At 43.0% G+C, this 19357-nt stretch overlaps 1 protein-coding gene across 4 annotated transcripts in view; it reads right to left on the bottom strand.

Annotated features, from left to right (window-relative positions):
* The window catches only part of prr5b (proline rich 5b (renal)), a 105578-nt gene that overhangs the window by 55241 nt on the left and 30980 nt on the right, over nucleotides 1-19357 (bottom strand). For 3 of the 4 annotated variants that reach the window (XM_041215836.1, XM_041215835.1, XM_041215837.1), the window contains 2 exons: nucleotides 6259-6372; nucleotides 1643-1723 (listed from right to left, as the gene is read on the bottom strand). In XM_041215836.1, the coding sequence (XP_041071770.1) occupies nucleotides 1643-1723; nucleotides 6259-6362 (185 nt within the window). In that variant the 5' untranslated portion in view covers nucleotides 6363-6372. Of the gene's footprint in view, nucleotides 1-1642; nucleotides 1724-6258; nucleotides 6711-19357 lie in introns of those variants that run through there. The other variant, XM_041215833.1, reaches the window with a different exon arrangement.

The following is a 19357-nucleotide window of genomic DNA, read 5'->3' on the forward strand; positions in this document are numbered from 1 at the left end:
TTTCAGGTGGTTTTGGACAAATCTCCCAGTGTCACTTTTATGGTCTAACACAATTTTAACCTCCTGGTTTGTTACTGTCATGTGAAACACTCTGCTGTGCTTTGCTTTGTATTTATCAACTGTCTTTTGTTATTTCAGTCTCTGCTTTCTAAATATTTCAGCTCAAATATCAGTTACTAAGGAACCTCCAACAAGTGTCTGATCATACAGAAAAGAAAACTGGGAAAAAAAATAACCATAACTGTTTATGGTACAATCTAGAGTTCAAACTAGGGTTTGAAGTGACTGTCGAGCTCAACAAAGTGCACCTTTACTGAAGTTAACTTAATAGACAGGTCTTAAGTTACATGACTTTAAGCATTCCCATATCAGTTCACCAGTATTGTCATCAGCACTGTTTAAACTGAATACTCTAAGAAAACAGACAGTAGAGCAGAACAATACGTATTATTCATAGTTTGTAAGTGTTCACTTTCCTGTGGATAAAAGGACAATGAGGTGTGCTTGTGAATCATACAGCAGGAAGGTCCAGGTTCAGTCTATGGTTAATGCTGGGTTAGTTGACCTGTCAGGGTATGACTAATAACTACAAAGGTGGGGTAGTACTTGGCTAGGAAAGCATAAATAAGTTGTGCAGTATTAACTGGCAGTGCTGGAATTCATTTTTTTTTAAATACAGTGCAACAACAATATTTTCAGAGATGAATCCTACTGATTTGACATAACCCCTCTGCAAACCTTGCCCCACACACACCATTTGATGGCAGGTTGAAAGCTCTGCTGGTGGACTGACAGAGAATTATGATTTGGAATATCACAGAGAAAGGAAACAAGTCCCATTCCTGGTACATGTTGAGTTGTCCCATTTCAGCCAGGGGTGTAATTGAAACATTAGAGTTGTTGTGAGGAAGCATTCATCATTCCTGCCCTGCTTGTTATCTGATTACTACTGGAAATTCAGTGGTGGACATCAGAATCTAGTTTAGCTGTGAAGAGCCACTGTCAAATGGTTCACCTTTCCACATTACCCAAGCTTGACTTCTTTTTTTAAATTGCCATTTTAGATGAGTTACTGAGGGCACATAGCTGTCTTCAGAGCATATCCAAGTAAGATTTGTTATCTTGAGAATAAGAGGGGTAGGATGAAAACAGGTGGAAGAAATATGTATCTTTAAAGGTTAATGTACCAAAATGTTCCAATTTGGACACTCCCCAGCCTTGATTTCAGAGTAAGAAAGATTGGCGACCAGCATTGGTCCCACGAAACAGCTTTCTTGATACGTCTCATGGATGACACAAGTGAATCAGTTAATAGGCACACAGAGACTTGAAAATATTGGTCACTGGGAGAAGGGGAACAGACAATTAAAGCTCTATTACTCTATGCCACATAGGTTTACTTTATTTTTACATGCCCTAGCTGGAGATAGTACTTAATTGTAGCAAGCACCATTTTCCCTTACTGAAACTTAGCTTCTCCATCAAAAAGAATTCCCCAAATGATTTGCTGATCAGTGGATCAATTTATTTATAGGAATTGTTTATTTTGGGTCCTTCTTAAATCAGGCACACTCAATTAAAGAGTCCAACATTTCAACAACAAAAAGGTTCACTTCAAAGACAGAAATTCTTGCCTGCTCACCTGACTCCCTCGTTGAGATTATAAAGTTCATTATCGGGTAAACCTTTCCGCTGGAACACAGCGATTACAGCATGCTGTATGCTGGAAAACAAAGATTCAGCATTTGTCTAAAACTTGACCAATTTAATATAGTCATGAGACTTCATACTGGTACTGCCTGTTAGGATACTGCAGTGACTGGTGATCAGTCAGACGTTTGCATTTCAGGTTAGTAGTGGACAGTAAATATTAAATTTCACCCAGGCTCATTTTATAAGTTATTTGTCCTCTCGACTTCAATCAAATTAAACCAATCTTGGAATTGTGTGGAAGGTGGCAAAGCAGTTGCCAGCTGTGGGTTAAAGTGCAGTTAATTTCCTTTATTAATAAAGATCTGGTGGTTTCCACTAATTAGTTTAAAAGGGGTGACGAACATTACAGTAAATAGACCAGGGCTAGATCACACAATAAAGACAGACCTTAACTTTGGAAGAAGGATTCTGAATATACTTCTACAAATGCCGGGTGGCAGTAAACAAGCTTTGCATTAAGTTGTCTTCTCAAATGTGCTGCTTCTCAACATTAATAATGGTAGGAAATTATTTCACTTATTTAAAGCAAACTTATTGCAAGCATTAGATTAATAGTAAACACCTGCCTTTCATAAACACATGTCTCAGAGTTTAAATCATTATTCTACAGAGAAACTAATTCCAAAGCACCTGTTACTGGCCCTGGATCAGGGGGATGCTGATCTCCCTGGCTGGAGGTGACAGTCTCCTCGGTATGGTTTACTGGTGGTGGAGAGGCTTTGGGGAGTCAGGAGTTGAGTTACTTGTCACACAACTCCTAGCCTCTGACCTGCTCTTATAGCCACAGTGTTTATAGGGCTGGTCCAGTTCGGTTTCTGGTCAATGGTAACCCCAGAATTTTGAGTGTCGGGGATTCAGTGATGGTAATGCCTTTGAACATCAAGGGGCCATGATTAGAACCTCTCTAATTGTGGTCATTGCCTCACACTTGTGTGGCATGAATGTTACTTGCCACTTGTCAGCTGAAGCCCAGATATTGCCCAGGTCTTGCTGTATTTGGACATGGACTGCTTCAGTATCTGGAGGAGTCACAAATGGTGCTGTCTGTTGTGCAATCATCAGTGAACATCCCCACTTCTGACCTTATGATGGAAAAAAGGTCATTGATGAAGCAGCTGAAGATGGTTGGCGCTAGAACACTACCCTGAGGAACTCCTACAGTGATGTCCTGGAGCTGAGATGACTTGACCAGCAATAACTACAACTATCTTCTTTTGTGCTAGATATGAATCCAATCAGCGGAGGGTTTTCTCCCATTGACTCCAGTTTCACTAGGGCTCCTTGATGTCACACTCTTGCCAAATGCTGCCTTAATGTCAAGGGCAGTCACGCTCACCGTACCTCGGGAGTTCAGGAGGACTGGAGAATGGCCAATGTTGTTCCATTGTTTAAGAAGGGTAGCAGAGATAATCCAAGAAATTACAGGCAGGTGAGCCTTACATCAGTGGTAGGGAAATTATTGGAGAAGGTTCTTCGTGACAGGATTTACAACCATTTGGAAGCAAATGGGCGTATTAGTGAGAGGCAGCAAGGTTTTGTGAAGGGGAGGTCGTGTCTCACTAACTTGATCGAGTTTTTCGAGGAAGTGACAAAGATGATTGATGATGGAAGGGCAGTGGATATTATATACATGGATTTCAGTAAGGCCTTTGACAAGGTCCCTCATGGCAAACTGGTACAGAAGGTAAAGTTGCACAGGATCAGAGGTGAGCTGGCAGGATGGATACAGAATTGGCTTGGTCATAGAAGACAGAGGGTAGTAGTGGAAGGGTGCTTTTCTGAATGGAGAGCTGTGACTAGTGGAGTGCTGCAGGGATCAGTGCTGGGGCCTTTGCTGTTTGTAGTATACATAAATGATTTAGAGGAAAATGTAACTGGGCTAATTAGTAAGTTTGCAGACGACAGTAAGGTTGGAGGAGTTGCAGATAGTGAAGAGGATTGTCAAAGGATACAATGGGATATAGATCGGTTGGAGACTTGGGCAGAGAAATGGCAGATGGAGTTTAATCCGGACAAATGCGAGGAAATGCATTTTGGAAAGTCTAATACAGGCAGGAATTATACAGTAAATGGCAGAAATCTTTAGTGCATTGACGGGCAGAGGGATTTGGGTGTACAGGTCCACACGTCACTGAATGTGGCAATGCAGGTGGATAAGGTAGTCAGGAAGGCAAATGGCATGCTTGCCTTCATTGGCAGGGGTATTGAGTATAAAAGCTGGGAAGTCATGCTGCAGCTGTATAGAACCTTGGTTAGGCCACACTTGGAATATTGCGTGCAATTCTGGTCGCCACATTACCAGAAGGATATGGAGGCGTTGGAGAGGGTGCAGAGGAGGTTTACCAGGATGCTGCCTGGTCTGGAGGTTATTAGCTATGAGGAGAGGTTGGAGAAACTCAGATTGTTCTCACTAGAGCGACAGAGATTGAGGGGCGACTTGATAGAAGTTTACAAAATTATGAGTGGCATGGACAGAGTAGATAGTCAGAAACTTTTTCCCCGGGTGGAAGAGTCAATTACTAGGGGGCATAGATTTAAGGTGAGAGGAGAAAACTATAGAGGAGATGTGTGGGGCAAGTTTTTTTACGCAGAGGGTAGTGAGTGTCTGGAATTCGCTGCCAGAGGTGGTGGTGGAAGCAGGTACGATAGTGGTGTTTAAGAGGCAGCTTGACATACATGAATAGGATGGGAATAGAGGGATACGGACCCCGGGAGTGCAAAATGTTTTAGTTGACGGGCAATATGATCGGTGCAGGCTTGGAGGGCCGAAGGGCCTGTTCCTGTGCTGTACTTTTCTTTGTTCTTTGTTTGTTCTAACTCGGGAGACCCACGGTTTTCAGCATGTCCCACAATTTAAAATCTGTATGAGGAGCTCTGACATGAATGATCCAGCTGCAGATTATGCCAAAGCTAGCTGTACACAGTCAATGATCACTGCTTTATAGACTGTTTACACAAATCATTTGCAAATTAGGTGCTATTTTTGTATTTACATACACAGCCTTGGGTTATTACTACATGTTTTATGATATGCATATATTATATAAATTCTATAGCTTCTTTGCAGATATTGCTTAGTAAATAAACAGTGTAGCTGACACCTCAGCCTGAATGTTTCCTTTGTGGGTGAGGATGTCTCCATCCAATAAACCTGACTACCATCTGGTGATGCAGATTACTGCTCTCAGACTAAATCCAGAAATGTAAAGAATCTCTACAGTTGAGGACATCTTTCTGAGAGAGATTGGAGGTGCACACACTCCACAGAAAGTGGGGAAGGAATGTTAACCTAAATTAGGAATGAGTCCATATATCATGGGACAAGAGCAGACAAACTGGCATTCAAACAGTGAGAGCAGTTGGGAAGAAATCGAGAGTTGTCAATATTGCAGAAATGAAATACTGTACATCAGTAGAGTTGTCTCACTTTAGCCCAATAGGTGTAATGTTGGTGGGCTCAATGCTGGATGCTCAATGGGCTGGATTTTACTACTCGCTCGAGGCAGGCTGGGAGGCAAGGGGCTTTGTAAAATGGTGGCGAGAGGCAGTGGGAGGGGAGCCCGAAGTTTTCCTATCACCAAGGGGTATTTTCAATGGAAGGAACAGCAGCGGCACAGCTGCCCACCAACTGGAGGCAGACAGCCAATTAAATTATTTAATTAACAGTCACTACCTGCCCCCGCTGGTGTCAGGACAGGCACACCCCGCTGCATGGGAGATCACTAGGTAAACCGTGGGTCCAGTGGGTCCCGGGGTGGGGGTAGGGCTAGAGGAGCCTTCCATTCAGGCTGCTCCATCTGTGGTGGCCTGGTGGGAACATCTGCCCCGCAGCTCTGGTGCTGCTGCTGGAGGGTTCACCCTTCCAATCACCGTGGCCTGCTCTCCTGGCTCCAGCACAGTAAATAAATAAAACATGTTTATCTGGCTTTTAGTGCCTCAACGTGGAGGTACTCTCCCCACAGCCACAGAAGTGGCCTTTGATATCACTGGCACGGCCTAGACTGTTGGCCAACTGGTTGGCTTGGTCCCAGGGGCGTGACAACCTGGGATTTGAAAACATTCAGCCCAATATTGCTTTCCATTGACCTCAATGAGTGTAAAATCAGCAGTGCACTGGATCCAGTCAGTTCCCAACAGGCAGTTTAGATGAAAATGGGATAAAAGCAAAACATTGGAAATCTGAAGTAAAAACAGGAAATGCTGGGAAAACTCAGCAGGTCTGGCAGCCTCTGTGGAGGGAGAAACAGAATTAACGTTTCCAGTCAAAGTGAAGAAGAGTCGTATTGAACTCGAAATTCTTTTTCTCCACAGATGCTGCCAGACCTGCTGCATGAAAACTTCCCAATTTTATTTCAGATTAAAATGGGCCCCTATTGGAGGTTGGTTGCAAACTCATTTGAACAGACGGAGTTTTTTTATATATATTTACACATTAACATGCATTGCAGAGGTTAGATTTTAAATGCAGAGCCAGTGTCAAAGCGGAGGTGCCAGATCCATTTGGAAACAGTATGAGTGGGGGTGCAGCTGCTGCCAGCCCTTTACCTGTTCCAGGTGGCGTTGGAGCCGGCGCGTCTCTGCTGGGTTCCCCGCTCCTCCAAGGCTGCTTGCTCGCTCTTGCCCAGGTCGCTGAGGCTGGGAGAACTCATGAACTTCGGTCTGCGGAAATTCCTCATGATTAGTACAAGAACCCACACGGCAAAGTAAAAGAGGGAGGCGAGAACCCCGGCTGGGTGTTGGGGGGAGTTCAGTGCCCACAGTTATAGTGACCTCAGGAATCACCCACACATTGATAAAATCAACTCTTCTTAAGTAGTTTTAACACAGTCTCGATGGTTAACCTTTCACCACAGTTTGTTTCTTTTTTTAACAATTGCCGATCAAACTCAAGGGTGATCATGTTAAGCTGCATTCCACATGGTAGTGACTGCACACACTGCTCTAACTCTAAGCAGCAACCTCCAGTAAGTACAGGGGAAACTAATACACGTAAACACTGCACATCCCACACACTGGCCAGCGGATCTGACGACGTAACTCCACCCGTGCTGCTTTCCGAAGGATTAGTTTGGGGGGTGGGGGGAAGAAGGTGGGAGAAAGTTTGCAAATGGCAGTAAGTATTTTTTTAAAAATCTAGAACAAGAGGATATGCGAACAGTTCCATTGCAGAAAGAAAGTGTGAAATGCAACTGTGTGCGAATGTTCCTGTCGCAATTTCCATAAAAAAAACGAAAAGAAAATCCATTTTTATGAAGACACTTTGCACCTTGTACTGAACAGTTTGGTCATCAGCTCACTTCCTGCTATGGAACAGATTGATCACACGGTTTGAGCTAATTGCTAAAATAGCAGTTAAAAAAGTTTCCACTGACCCATCACATTTTTAAGTGTTTATTTTAAGTTAAAAGTAAAAAAACATACATTTAGTTTATTTCTAATTGAAACCTCACACAGTAAGAGTTCATGGCCCCTACACCTTAATGGAAACAATGATTCAGATCTAGGCACAGGATTCAAATTGAATTAAAGTCACTTCCCATTCAGCCTTGGCTCAGTGGTAGCACCCTTGAGTCTGAATCAGGAGGTTGTGGCTTGACCCCTTAATCCAGAGACTTCAGCACATGAACAAGGCTAAAATGTTAGTGCGGTACTGTAATGGGAGAGTGCTGCACTATCAGATGTTGGGTTGGTTTAATTGTTTTCATTTAAAAGATTATCAGATGTTGGGGGTGAAGTCCTTCTTGGACAGTGATGTGGCAGCAGATTTTATACTCCATTTATTGCCTATTGAATAACATGTTAAACCAAGGAGCCAGGCTCCCTGCTCAGGTCAAAGAGAAAGACCCTATACCATTATTTGAATTGGAGCGAAGGAGGTCTCCAAGTGGGCCAAAATTTATCTCAGCCAAAACCAATAAAACACATTATCTGGTTATCAATGTCATTGCTGTTTGTGGGACCTTTTTGTGCAACTGGGCTGTCATGTGGGCCAACATTACAAAGACTAACCAGTACAGACATGATGAGCCAAATGGCCTCCTATGCAGTGAATTTTTCTGATTTTGTGACCAAACTTCAAAAAAGTACTTTGGGATGGCCTGTAATGTGAAAAGCACTATATAAATCCAATTTTTAAAATTTCACTTGCTGCTATAATAAGTGTTAAAGGGCAATGAGGGATGGACAATAAATGCTGGCCTAGCCAGCGATGCCCACGTCCCATAAATGAATAAAAAACTGAAGGATGAAATGAGAAAAGGCCATTCAGTCACCCAGTTTGTTTCTTTTGCAGATTGTGTGGAATTCCTCACATTTATAATTTTCCCAGACCATCTAATATCTCGAGGAAAGGTTTTATAAAGACCCCTCCATCCCATCAAAGTAAGTGAACAAAGCTCCAGAATATATATCTAACCTCCGGGTGCTAACTCAGTGGTAGCACTCTCACCCACAGACAATAAGTCATGCGTTCAAGAATCACTTCAGAGGCCTGAGCACATTAACTAGGCTGACACTGCAATACAGTACTGAGGTCATACTGCATTGCCTAAAATGCTGTCTTTCAGATAAGACAAGGCCCCAATTGCCCTCTCACATGGATGTAATAGTTCCCATGGCACAATTTTGAAGACAAGCATGGGAATTCTTCCCTATGTCCAAACTTCTGGTTATCCTTCAACCAACATCACCAAAAACACACTATCTGGTCATTATCGCATTGTTGTTTGTAAGTTTGCCATGTGCAAACTGACTGCAACATTTCCTACATTACAATGGTGAGTGCATATAAAAAAGTATTTCATTAGCTGTAAAGCACTTTGAGATAACCTAAGGTCATGAATGGTGCAAAATAAATGTAGGACTTTAATTTTTCAACCTCTGTGACTTGTCACTATCCTTAATGTAATAATTCCATACTCCTTAAATCTCTGAACTTATCCTTATGCCCTCAATTCTGTTTCCAACCACATATTCACAACTATGTTTTCAAAGGTGTCAATCAAAATGTTAAATAGTCTAGCTGGGAGCACACTATTCAAAAAGGAGGAAGACAATCTTTATATTCTCAACTACTGGCAAGTTCCTGACTGAAAGATAATGAGTAAAAGCTAGAAATTACTGTTTGCAATGTTATCATCATCAGCAGCAATCCCTCTTGTGGTCAAGAATGATTCTTTCTTGCAAATGGCTGGCTGGAAGTGAGATGTCAGTGTTGGCTGTGAATTTGCAGCTTGTTTATGAGCCCTATCTTAGGCTGGCAGGCTCTCCCAGTGAGGACATCAGTTGTCAGCTGGTAGAGGTGGTGGTGGATTGTTGTTTGGAGCAGCTGCCCTCTTTTTCCAACTCTCTCACTGTTCTCTCTCAGTGGCTGCTCTTGTTGATTGGAAGATCTTGACAGCACTTTTGATGATAGATTGTCATTTTGGTCATGATTGAGCATCAGCTTCCCATATGTGGATGGTAATAGAGCAGACCTTCATGGAGGCTTTGAGATTGTCATGAAAATGTTTCCTTTTGCTCCCGTGTGAGTACAGCAGCTGAGTAGAGCAGCAGCTTGGGCAGTGTTAAATTGGACATTCTGATGACATGACCCACCCATCTCAGCTGATGTGAGATTATCATTGCCTCTTTACTTAACATATCTGTGTCTTCGAGGATGCTCATCAAAATCAGTTTTTTGGGATAGATAAATTCCAATATATTAGAAATGAGGGACATTTTCCAACACTTCACCATGAATCTCAATTAAGTGCTTTGGATTTGATACATTTGCTGTGGGTTGGTAGAGAACTTTGGTCTTCCTGGTATTCAGGGCAAGTCCCAGTCTCTTATAGGCTTCGGTGACTACATCAACTATCTGTTGCACTTCTTCTTCAGCGTGAACACTAACTTGTACATCATCAGCATACATAATTCTATTACAGGAGTGGTTGTTGGTTTGGTTTTGGCCTTCAGCTGGCAGATATTCAATAGTTTATCATCAGTGCGATCAGTTGTTACCACACCGGGGGAGCCTGTCAGTAGTAAGCTGCAGTATGGCTGCAAATAAGATTGAGAATAGTGTAGGTGCAATGATACACTCCTGTTTGACACCTGTTTTGACAGGGAAGTGTTCTGTGGTGGAGCCATTGCATTGAACTTTTATTTGCATATTGTCACGTAGAAGATAGATGATGTTTGTTAAATTAGCTGGGCATCCATATTCACTGTAGCACCTTCCAAGGGGCAGTTGACTGAGTAGAAGGGTTTGTGAGATTAAAGGCTGTTCCTGCGGTGGATTGGAAGCTGTACTGGAATTCTGGAAGGGTCTCCTCTGCAATTGTCGGGAGGCAATTAAGAATTATCCTAGCTGGGACTGTGCCAATAGCTGAGAGCAGTACAATACCCCTCTAGTTACTACAGTTTGACTTGTCTCCTTTCTTGAAGATTGTGATCATCATGATGTCTCTAAGGTTACTTGGAATTTCTTCATTTCTGCTAACCCTAATTGATAAGGCATTTAGTATGCCAGAGGAACAGAGAGATTTAATGGTATGGATAGATATATATTCTTCATGTTTCAGCACTTTTGCAGGGATTTTGCCAGGACCAAAGAGGCTTTGTAGTTTTTCATTGATTGACAGCAGCCATCACTTGGTTGAGTTTTAGACCATTGTCTAGCTCACTTCTGATGGTGTGTTGGGTAGGTTTTCCAGTAGGCGCATGTTCACCATGAAGTTTTGATTGAATAGTTCTACAAAGTGCTTTTTCCAACAGTTGTTGATACTCTCTGTATCTTTGAGGTGAATTTTGTCATCTTTGGATCTTACCATGTCGGTCGATGTGTTGAGGGCTCATCTTTTTAGGTGCTTTGAAAAAAGGTGTGTCATGCATGCCAGCAAGGAGTTGAATTTCCTTAGCCAATTTCCTATTGCCAGGCTTGGAATTGCATTTTTCTGTACTGCTCTCATCAAACCAGTTTTGGTGTCTTTTAATGATCTGTCTGAGGATTTCTTAAATAATAAAGCATTGATATGACTTTCATTATAAAGTAGGCTTTAACCCACTTACAATAGACTAATAGCATTACATGTCAAAAAATGAATGTAGGAGTGTTATATATTAAATAATATGCCAGTATCACTGACTGTTGCTTCTAAGCATAAGTCTTCATCCAGTAAAAAATTTTTTGCTGTTGTTAAACTTCGAAATACTGGGAAGGCACATTGGGATATAAACAAAGTCTTGCAGTTTTCCATGTTTATAAATGATTTTCGACATGAGAACAAGAGGAATTATGTTAATGTTCTTCTAGCGATACTGAATTTGGGAAGCATAGCAAACTGAGGAAGAATGCAGAAAGGGCACAGGTAGGTTAGCAAACTGGGAAGTTTAGGTGCAGATGGAGATTAATACAACTAAGTATGATGTAATATACTTGGATCAAAAGGACAGCAACAATTAACCCTAATTGATAAGGCTTTTAGTATGCCAGAGGAACAGAGAGATTTAATGGTATGGATAGATATATATTCAAAAATAGGAGTGCCACTAGGAAGACGTGTAAAAAAGCAAATTGGATTATTGGTTTCATACTTAAGACATTCAGTATAAAATCAAGCAAATGGTGCTGCATTTGTGCAAGACACAGTTGGAATATTGTGCGTAGTTCTGACTGATAGCATGTATCACTTCATCGAATGTTGGATCATCATCTAGTCCATTTAGAAATGAAACTAGAGTCATTGAAAGAGTACAGGAAAGATTCACTGGAATGAGAAATTATAATTGGGAAGGAAAGCTCAAAATCAGAACAGGGAATATTAAAGGTGGGGGGGGTGGAATCAATGAGAGATTTTCAGAATCATGAAAGGCTTAAAAGGGAGTTTATGGTGAAAGATTATTTCCATTAATTGGAAAATAAGTGTTGTAGAGATATGGGTGGAATTTTCGGAACATAGTCCTGCCAGAAAGATGGGACCATTAGTGGGTCAGGAACTTGTTGACAGCTGGAGCAGGCTCTGTGGAGGTGCTTTAACTGAGCTACAGCAGTTAGCATCTCTCTTCTAGGTTCCCCGAACAATCAGGGAGGGCGGGTGAGATGACACGCTGGATCTATCAAAAGAAGGATTTCTATCTAAAGGGACCCCAGCGTGGGTCACAATGGCTTAATTGGACATGGACTTCTGAGGCTGCAGCAACCACAGGAATGGAGAGGAGACCTGGTAAGGCTGTTCCTTGTGGGTCTCACTCTTACACAGAGAAACTGCTGCAAGATGTGAGAGATTACAGTGAGATGGTCTTTCCCAAGGAAAAGGACAACCTCACCAACTAATGATTGATGGAAGTGGACGAGGTAGTCAGCAGCAGAAATGTTGTCCCTCAAATCTGGGGACAATGCATCTGGAGGCTCACAGATCTCAGGGGCGAGGGAAAGGTGAGTGGCATAACACACAGGTCCCAAGCCCCACACTCTGACTTTCCCAGCAGTTTCCTGCACAGCATTCCTTAGATTGACACATCTTGCAGCTCCACTCATTCCTCTCTCTCCAGACACCTCCTCACATCTCCATCTGTGCAGCCAAAACTCACAAGCACCATCATTTTATTGACCTTTTGCACCCACACCTCACAGTTACCCTCCACAGATGTTGCCTTGGCTGTTAAAATGGAATCGAGGGTTAAAACAGTTAGCCATTACAAAATTTAAAAGCCTTATCCGACAGCTGCATGTGAGTTCTCCGCTTGCCTTCAATCCCACCCAGGTGAAACTCTAGAAGGGGTCGGGATAGTGTTCGGATCGAGACCCAACATCATTTTTTGTTGATTTAACTCTGCATGCAATCAAACTAGCCTCTGCTTGACTGAAACTTCCACCCTCCTCACCCCTCCACCTCCACCTCCACCACCCACCCCCCACCCCCCCCCCCCCCCAACCCAAACATGGATTCAAAATTGGAACTAGAAGAACAAAGGAGCCAGGAGCTGCTTTTAAAAAAAAACACAGGTTATTAGGACGAGAAATGTTTTGCACATAAGTAATAATTGAGGTAAAAACTATCATATAAAAGGGACTTTGATAAGCATTTCAAAAGAATAGAAAAAGATATGGGAAAGGATAGGGACATCACTCTGGTCAAAGCACTAGTACTGACTGAAACAGTAATGGCCGAGTATCCTCTATTTCTGCTGTAATTTATATGATTCAATGTAAATCAGAGTTGTAAGATTCATGATCACTTAGGTAAATGTATGAGTATTGTAAAGTGATTCATACATTGTACAGAAATTCTAAATGGGAGATTGCAATGTTACACTAATAACATGATTAATTATTCCTTTTTCATATGCAGGGAAAATTTTCTTTTGCTTATCTATTTTTGAAATTTATAAATCCCTGTACACTGAATGCCACATCTGAGTGTGCCCTATTATTTGTCATTTATATAAATGACCTAGTTGACTATGTGGGGGGTAGGATTAATAAGTTTGCGGATGACGCAAAGATTGGCCGGGTGGTTAACAGTGAGGTTGAGTGTCTTGGGCTACAGGAAGATATGGACAGGATGGTCAAATGGGCAGATAAGTGGCAGATGGAATTTAACCCTGAAAAGTGAGAGGTGATACACTTTGGAAGGAGTAATTTGACAAGGAAGTATTCAATGAACAGCATGGCACTAGGAAGTTCTGAGGAACAAAGGGACCTTGGCGTGTGTGTCCATAGATCTCTGAAGGCGGAGGGGCATGTTAGTGGGGTGGTGAAAAAGGCATTTGGGACACTTGCCTTTATCAATTAAGGAAAAGATTACAAAAGTAGGGAGGTCATGTTGGAGTTGTATAGAACTTTGGTGAGGCCACAGCTGGAGTACTGTGTGCAGTTCTGGTCAATATATTATAGGAAGGATGTGATTGCACTGGAGGGGGTGCAGAGGAGATTCACCAGAATGTTGCCTGGGATGAAACATTAAAGTTATGAAGAGAGGTTGGATAGACTTGGGTTGTTTTCGTTGGAGCAGAGAAGACAGAGGGGTGACCTGATCGAGGTGTACAAGATTATGAGGGGCATGGACAGGGTGGATAGGGAGCAGCTGTTCCCCTTAGTTGAAGGGTCAGTCACAAGGGGGCATAAGTTCAAGATAAAGGGAAGGAGTTTTAGGGGGATGTGAGGAAAAACTTTTTTACCCAGAGGGTGGTGAAGGTCTGGAATGCACTGCCTGGGAGGGTGGTGGAGGCGGGTTGTCTCACATCCTTTAGAAAGTACCTGGATGAGCACTTGGCACATCATAACATTCAAGGCTATGGGCCAAGTGCTGGTAAATGGGATTAGGTAGGTAGGTCAGGTGTTTCTCATATGTCGGTGCAGACTCGATGGGCCAAAAGGCCTCTTCTGCACTGAGATTCTGTGTGAATTGTTTTGTAGATTTGCACCAAGTATATAAAATACACAATGTGGTGCATTCCTCACTCTCCCTTAGGCTCTGTCTACATCTATTGTTCTTCATTAGCATGGTAGACTTTCACTCTGAATTGGCAGGAAACATTTTTTGCCAATGGAAATTAAGGGATAAAAAAAATCACATGCATGTATAATGTAACAAATAATTGAGGGAAGACACCTCAAAGCTTATACACTTGGGGCTCACAGGTGTACTTGTGGATTCACAAGTTGCGGTCAGTCTAGCCTAAAACAAATACACTTTCTACCTGTGATCACCTGTTATTCTGATTTTCCCTCCATGGCTGGACAACAGAAGTCGAGACCGTTTCCGCGCCCCGAAGCCATCCAGGAGGGGAAGCAGTCACTGCCCCTGAGTTTCATGAGGCCATAACTGGCCTGGGGATGGGTTTGGTGGCCAAATTGTGGCTGTGAGGGCAGAAAAGGTGGCAGGACTGATCAAGTGTGGGCTCGATTTAAACAGACCATGGCAGCCATTACAGGAGCTGCTGTTTCACTGAGGTAGAGGAGAACAAGAGGCCTGGAAAACCCTTTGAATTTCAGTTGCAGACACTTCAGATGAGGTCCGCTTAGAGGCGGTAAGAGAAGGGTGGCTGGCAGGAGAAGAACATAAAAGGCCCTATGTGATTTTCAAAGATGATCCCAGTGTTCTAGCCAATATTTATCCCATGACCAACTTCACTTAAATAAATCATCTGTTCAACATCTCATTGCTGTCTGTGGGAGCTGGTTGCGTGCACATTGCTGCCATGTTTCTTAAGTTATAACAGTGAATACACTTCAAAAAGTACTTAACTAACTGTAAGGTTCTGTGGGACGTCCTAAGGTCATGGGAGATGCTGTACAACTACAATATTCATTTCTTTAATGCTCTACAGTAATAGAATTTAAAGACAGTTTGAAATGCTACAGCCACTTGCTATGGAAGCTGTCTGTTTCCTTTGAAAGGCTATGTGTTAGGACATGCAGCTGTTATATCAATGACCTTTGACACCTTGGCTAGGAAGCTGTCATTGTTTTGGAGCCCATTTACAACAGGGTGATTGTTGAGCATACAGCAGCATAGTGGTTTTTTTTTTACTCGTTCATAGGATGTGAGTGCCGCTGGCTAGGCATGCTGGTGAGCTGCCTTCTTGAACCGCTGCAGCACATGTGGTATATTTACACCCACAGTGCTATTAGGAAGGGAGTTCCAGATTTTCAACCCAGCAGCAGTAAAGGAATGGCGATATAGTTCCAAGTCAGGATGGTGAGTAGCTTGGAGGGGATCTTTAGGTGGTGGTATTCCTGTGCAACTGCTGCCCTTGTCCTTCTAGGTGGTATAGGTCATTGGTTTTGGAAAGTGCTGTTGAGGCATCTTGGTGAGTTGTTGCATTGCAACTGCTGCCACTGTGTATCAAAGATGGAGGGAATAAATGTTTAAGTTGTTGGATGTGGTGCCAATCAAGCAGGCAGCTTTGTGCTGGACGGTGTCTTCTTGAGTGTTGCTGGAGCTGCACTCATCCAGGCAAGTGGAGAGTATTCCATCACACTCCTGACTTGTGCCTTGTGGATAGTGGACTGGCTTGGGGGAAATCAGGAGGTGAGTTACTCTCTGCAGAATTCCCATCCTCTGGCCTGCTCTTGTAGCCACAGTATTTATATGGCTGGTCCAGTTCAGTTTTTGGTCAATGTTGACCCCCAGGGTATTGATAGCAATGGTAATGCCATTGAATGTCAAGGGGTGATGGTTAGATTCTTTCTTGTCAGAGATATTTATTGCTTGGCAGTTGTGTGGCACAAACATAACTTGCCACTTGGCAAGCCCAAACCCGGATATTGTCCAGGTCTTGCTTCATATGGACATGGACGGCTTCAGTATCCGAGGAGTCACGAATGGTGCTGAACATTGTGCAATCATCAGCGAATATCCCCACCGCTGAACTTATGATGGAAGGAAGGTCATTGATGAAGCAGCTGAAGATGGTTGGGCCAAGGACACTACCCTCTAACTGAACTAGTAACCCAGAGACCAGGGCTAATGATCCAGAGATATGAATTCAAATTCAACAAAGGCAGCTGGGGAATTCAAATTCAATTCATTAAATAAATTTGGAATAAAGAGCTAGTATCAGTAATAATCATTGTGAAACTACCTGGTTGTCATATTAAAAAATCTGATTCATTAACGGACCTTAAGGCATTAAAATGTCCCTTATCCAGGGCAGTGAGGAATGGGCAATCAATGCTGTGAATGAATAGAAAAGCATAGCCATAAGAGGAAGTAAATACAGTCTACTCTCAATTTGATGTTACTTAATTCAAATTGAATTCATTCAAAAATGCCTTCCATTGACAATGTGCCATTCCATTCGAACCTCCTCATACAATATACTGGGGAATTCACTTTTCTACCCCAAATGGGTTCTGACCAGTGAAATCTGCTGCTTAATCTGAATTCAAGCTGGCAGGGGCAGCGAACCTTTCATTATTCTGATCAAGTCTTGTTGGAAGAGGCAGCTGAATTTGTCAAGAGTTTGTAGCTGACCCTGTTTCTGCATCATGGATCAGATACTGTACTTGAAACATCACCACACAATCAAAGTCCAGATCTACACTCTAAAAATCAAGCAATGTTCCCACAGAAGGATGTTGGGCCCCATGATAAACCTGCTGGTGATTGGAAATTTCAAATGCCCTGATGCTACCCTGCATGTAATCTGCAAAAATAACAAAAAGATGTGAATGGCTTGTGCTTTCTACACAAAAATGGCTGTGTCACATTGACTGAAACATGGCATCACAAGGCTGATAGCTGTGGACTTGTGTGAAGTAGTGATGAACAGGATCTAAAGTAAATTCACCCCATCAGCAGGGGCAGCAAGTGCATGTTACACAGGTGAGGATCTCACACAGATAGCAAGAGCTGGCTCTGAACATGCAAGCACTCCATAGTGTCCCCCAACACTCATGAAATCTGAATGTATCATTAGTGGTGAAAAGGAGACTCCAATGGCCAGATTGTTGACTGGCACGGAAATTAATGATGTTTGGGAGAATATTCCACTAGTGGGAATGAGAGTAAAGGAGCCCCAGCGAGAGAATTCATTGAGCAGAGGTAAAGAAACCTGCCCTCAATATGGCCAAGGCATCCAAATTTGTTAAATTGCTGATGAAATGGCTGATAATTAAACAGGATGTCTTTGCTGAATCTTCTCTATAGTAAGTACTTTGTGGATGAATGTACTTTCAGCAGGAAGCTAACCACAATCTTAGAGCAGTTTGTGAAGTGACTGAACATTGTGTTGCACAGCTTGTACAGTACTCAAATTTTTGTCACATGCTTTTCACCAATTGCTTTGATGTTTTCCCCTGTGTTATTTCATTAAAATTGCTTACTTCAAATTATTGGGTAAGCCAAATATTCATTGAGCAAAAAAGGTATTTGAATGAACAGAAGTACACTGCATGTTGTTAGTAGGCATTGCAGCCTGTAGTGATTATAGGTATAACCTTTCCTGCTGCCTTTAGGGGCCACCTGATTGTACTGACGAATGAGCCCTGAGCGTGGATAATCCAAGGGGCGGAGTTTCCTAGTTGTGGACCTAACTCAAGCATGTAGCTTCTAAAAGAGCTCTGTAATAAAGGGCAGAGTTTTCCCCCTGTTGTGGGGGGGGGAAGCTTAGGAGCGGGCATGTGCAGGCGTGCTTTCGATCAACGCCCCCAACTGGGGGCAAGCCGCCATTTTATGTGGGTGGGCCAATTAAGGCCCACCCAGCGTGTCGTTCACAGGGAAGCGTTATGCGCTCCCTGTGCGGATGGGGAGGGGGATTCCCTGAGCCAAGAGTGCACTCTTTCGCGCATGCGCGATTAAGAGCGCACTCATCTCCCTGAGGCTAAGTGCTGCCTCAGGGAGATCGGTTCCACAATAAAAAATTTGAAAAATAGAAAAGAAAATTCCCTGACATGTCCCTTCACGAGTCACATGAGTTGGTACATGTCCATCACTTTTAAATACACTTTAATTACCTACATGAAACCTCATCCCACCCATGGATGAGGTTTCATGCTTTTTCTAATGCCCAGAGGGCATTATAAAAGATTTTTAATCTTTTTTACCCAGAGGGTGGTGACGGTCTGGAATGCGCTGTCTGGGAGGGTGGTGGAGGTGGGTTGCCTCACATCCTTTAAAAAGTACCTGGATGAGCACTTGGCACGTCAAGGCTATGGGCCAAGTGCTGGTAAATGGGATTAGGTAGGTAGGTCATGTGCTTATCACATGTTGGTGCAGACTCGATGGGCCAAAGGGCCTCTTCTGCTCTGTGATTCTGTGATAATGCCCGCCAGGGCTCCTGGCCTGCCTGCAAACCTTAAGGCTGGTTGGCAAGTCCATTAATTAGTTTAATGACTTTGTCAATGGCCTCAATTGGCCATTGACGGGTCATCAGGCGCACAGCTCATTCGGCTGTGCCCCCGCTGACCTAAAAATGGAAATGACGCGGTATACCCCAGTCATCCTGCGTCATTTTACATGTTGGCGAGTGGGCCCCACCCCCCCGCTCGCCGACTGGGAAATCCTGGCCAAAGTTATCTGTTTCCAGTAAGAAAACTGTTCGGTATATCAAGTTCATTACATTTGGTGACGAGGGTAAAATAGCTCCGACGCTGTACCTCACCTTTTGAATGTGAGTACATCAGATCTTAAGGAAAGAATGAAAATTATACTCACCAATCATGCCACTCTTCTGCAGAATCGATCCTTATGATGTGTCCATGGAAGACTGGAGCCAGTATGTAGAGCGCCTAGGTTTTTATTTCATGGCGAATGAAATAAATGCGGAGGAGAAGCAGAAAGCGATTTTTTTGAGTGTGGTAGCAAGACATATAATCTCATCCACAGTCTGATGGCCCAGAAGGCACCCAATTCTAATCCTTTTAATGAGTTGGGTCAACTCGTGAAGACGCACTTTCAGCCAAAGAATCGGTAATTATTCAGATGTTTAAGTTTAACTCCAGAGTAAGGGCCCCTTATAGTGAAGTTGAGGCAGTTGACTGAGCACTGTGACTTCGGACACCCACTCAATGACATGTTGCGGGACCGGTTAGTTTGTGGCATTCACGATGACGCCATTCAACGCTGTTTACTGGCAGAAGTTAACATCGATTTGAAGTGCATCATTGAAATAGCACTAGCTGTGGAAAGTGCAGCGAGCAACTCGCAGGCTTTAC

This window comes from Carcharodon carcharias, chromosome 21, assembly GCF_017639515.1.
Source record: "Carcharodon carcharias isolate sCarCar2 chromosome 21, sCarCar2.pri, whole genome shotgun sequence".
Lineage (NCBI taxonomy): Eukaryota > Metazoa > Chordata > Chondrichthyes > Lamniformes > Lamnidae > Carcharodon > Carcharodon carcharias.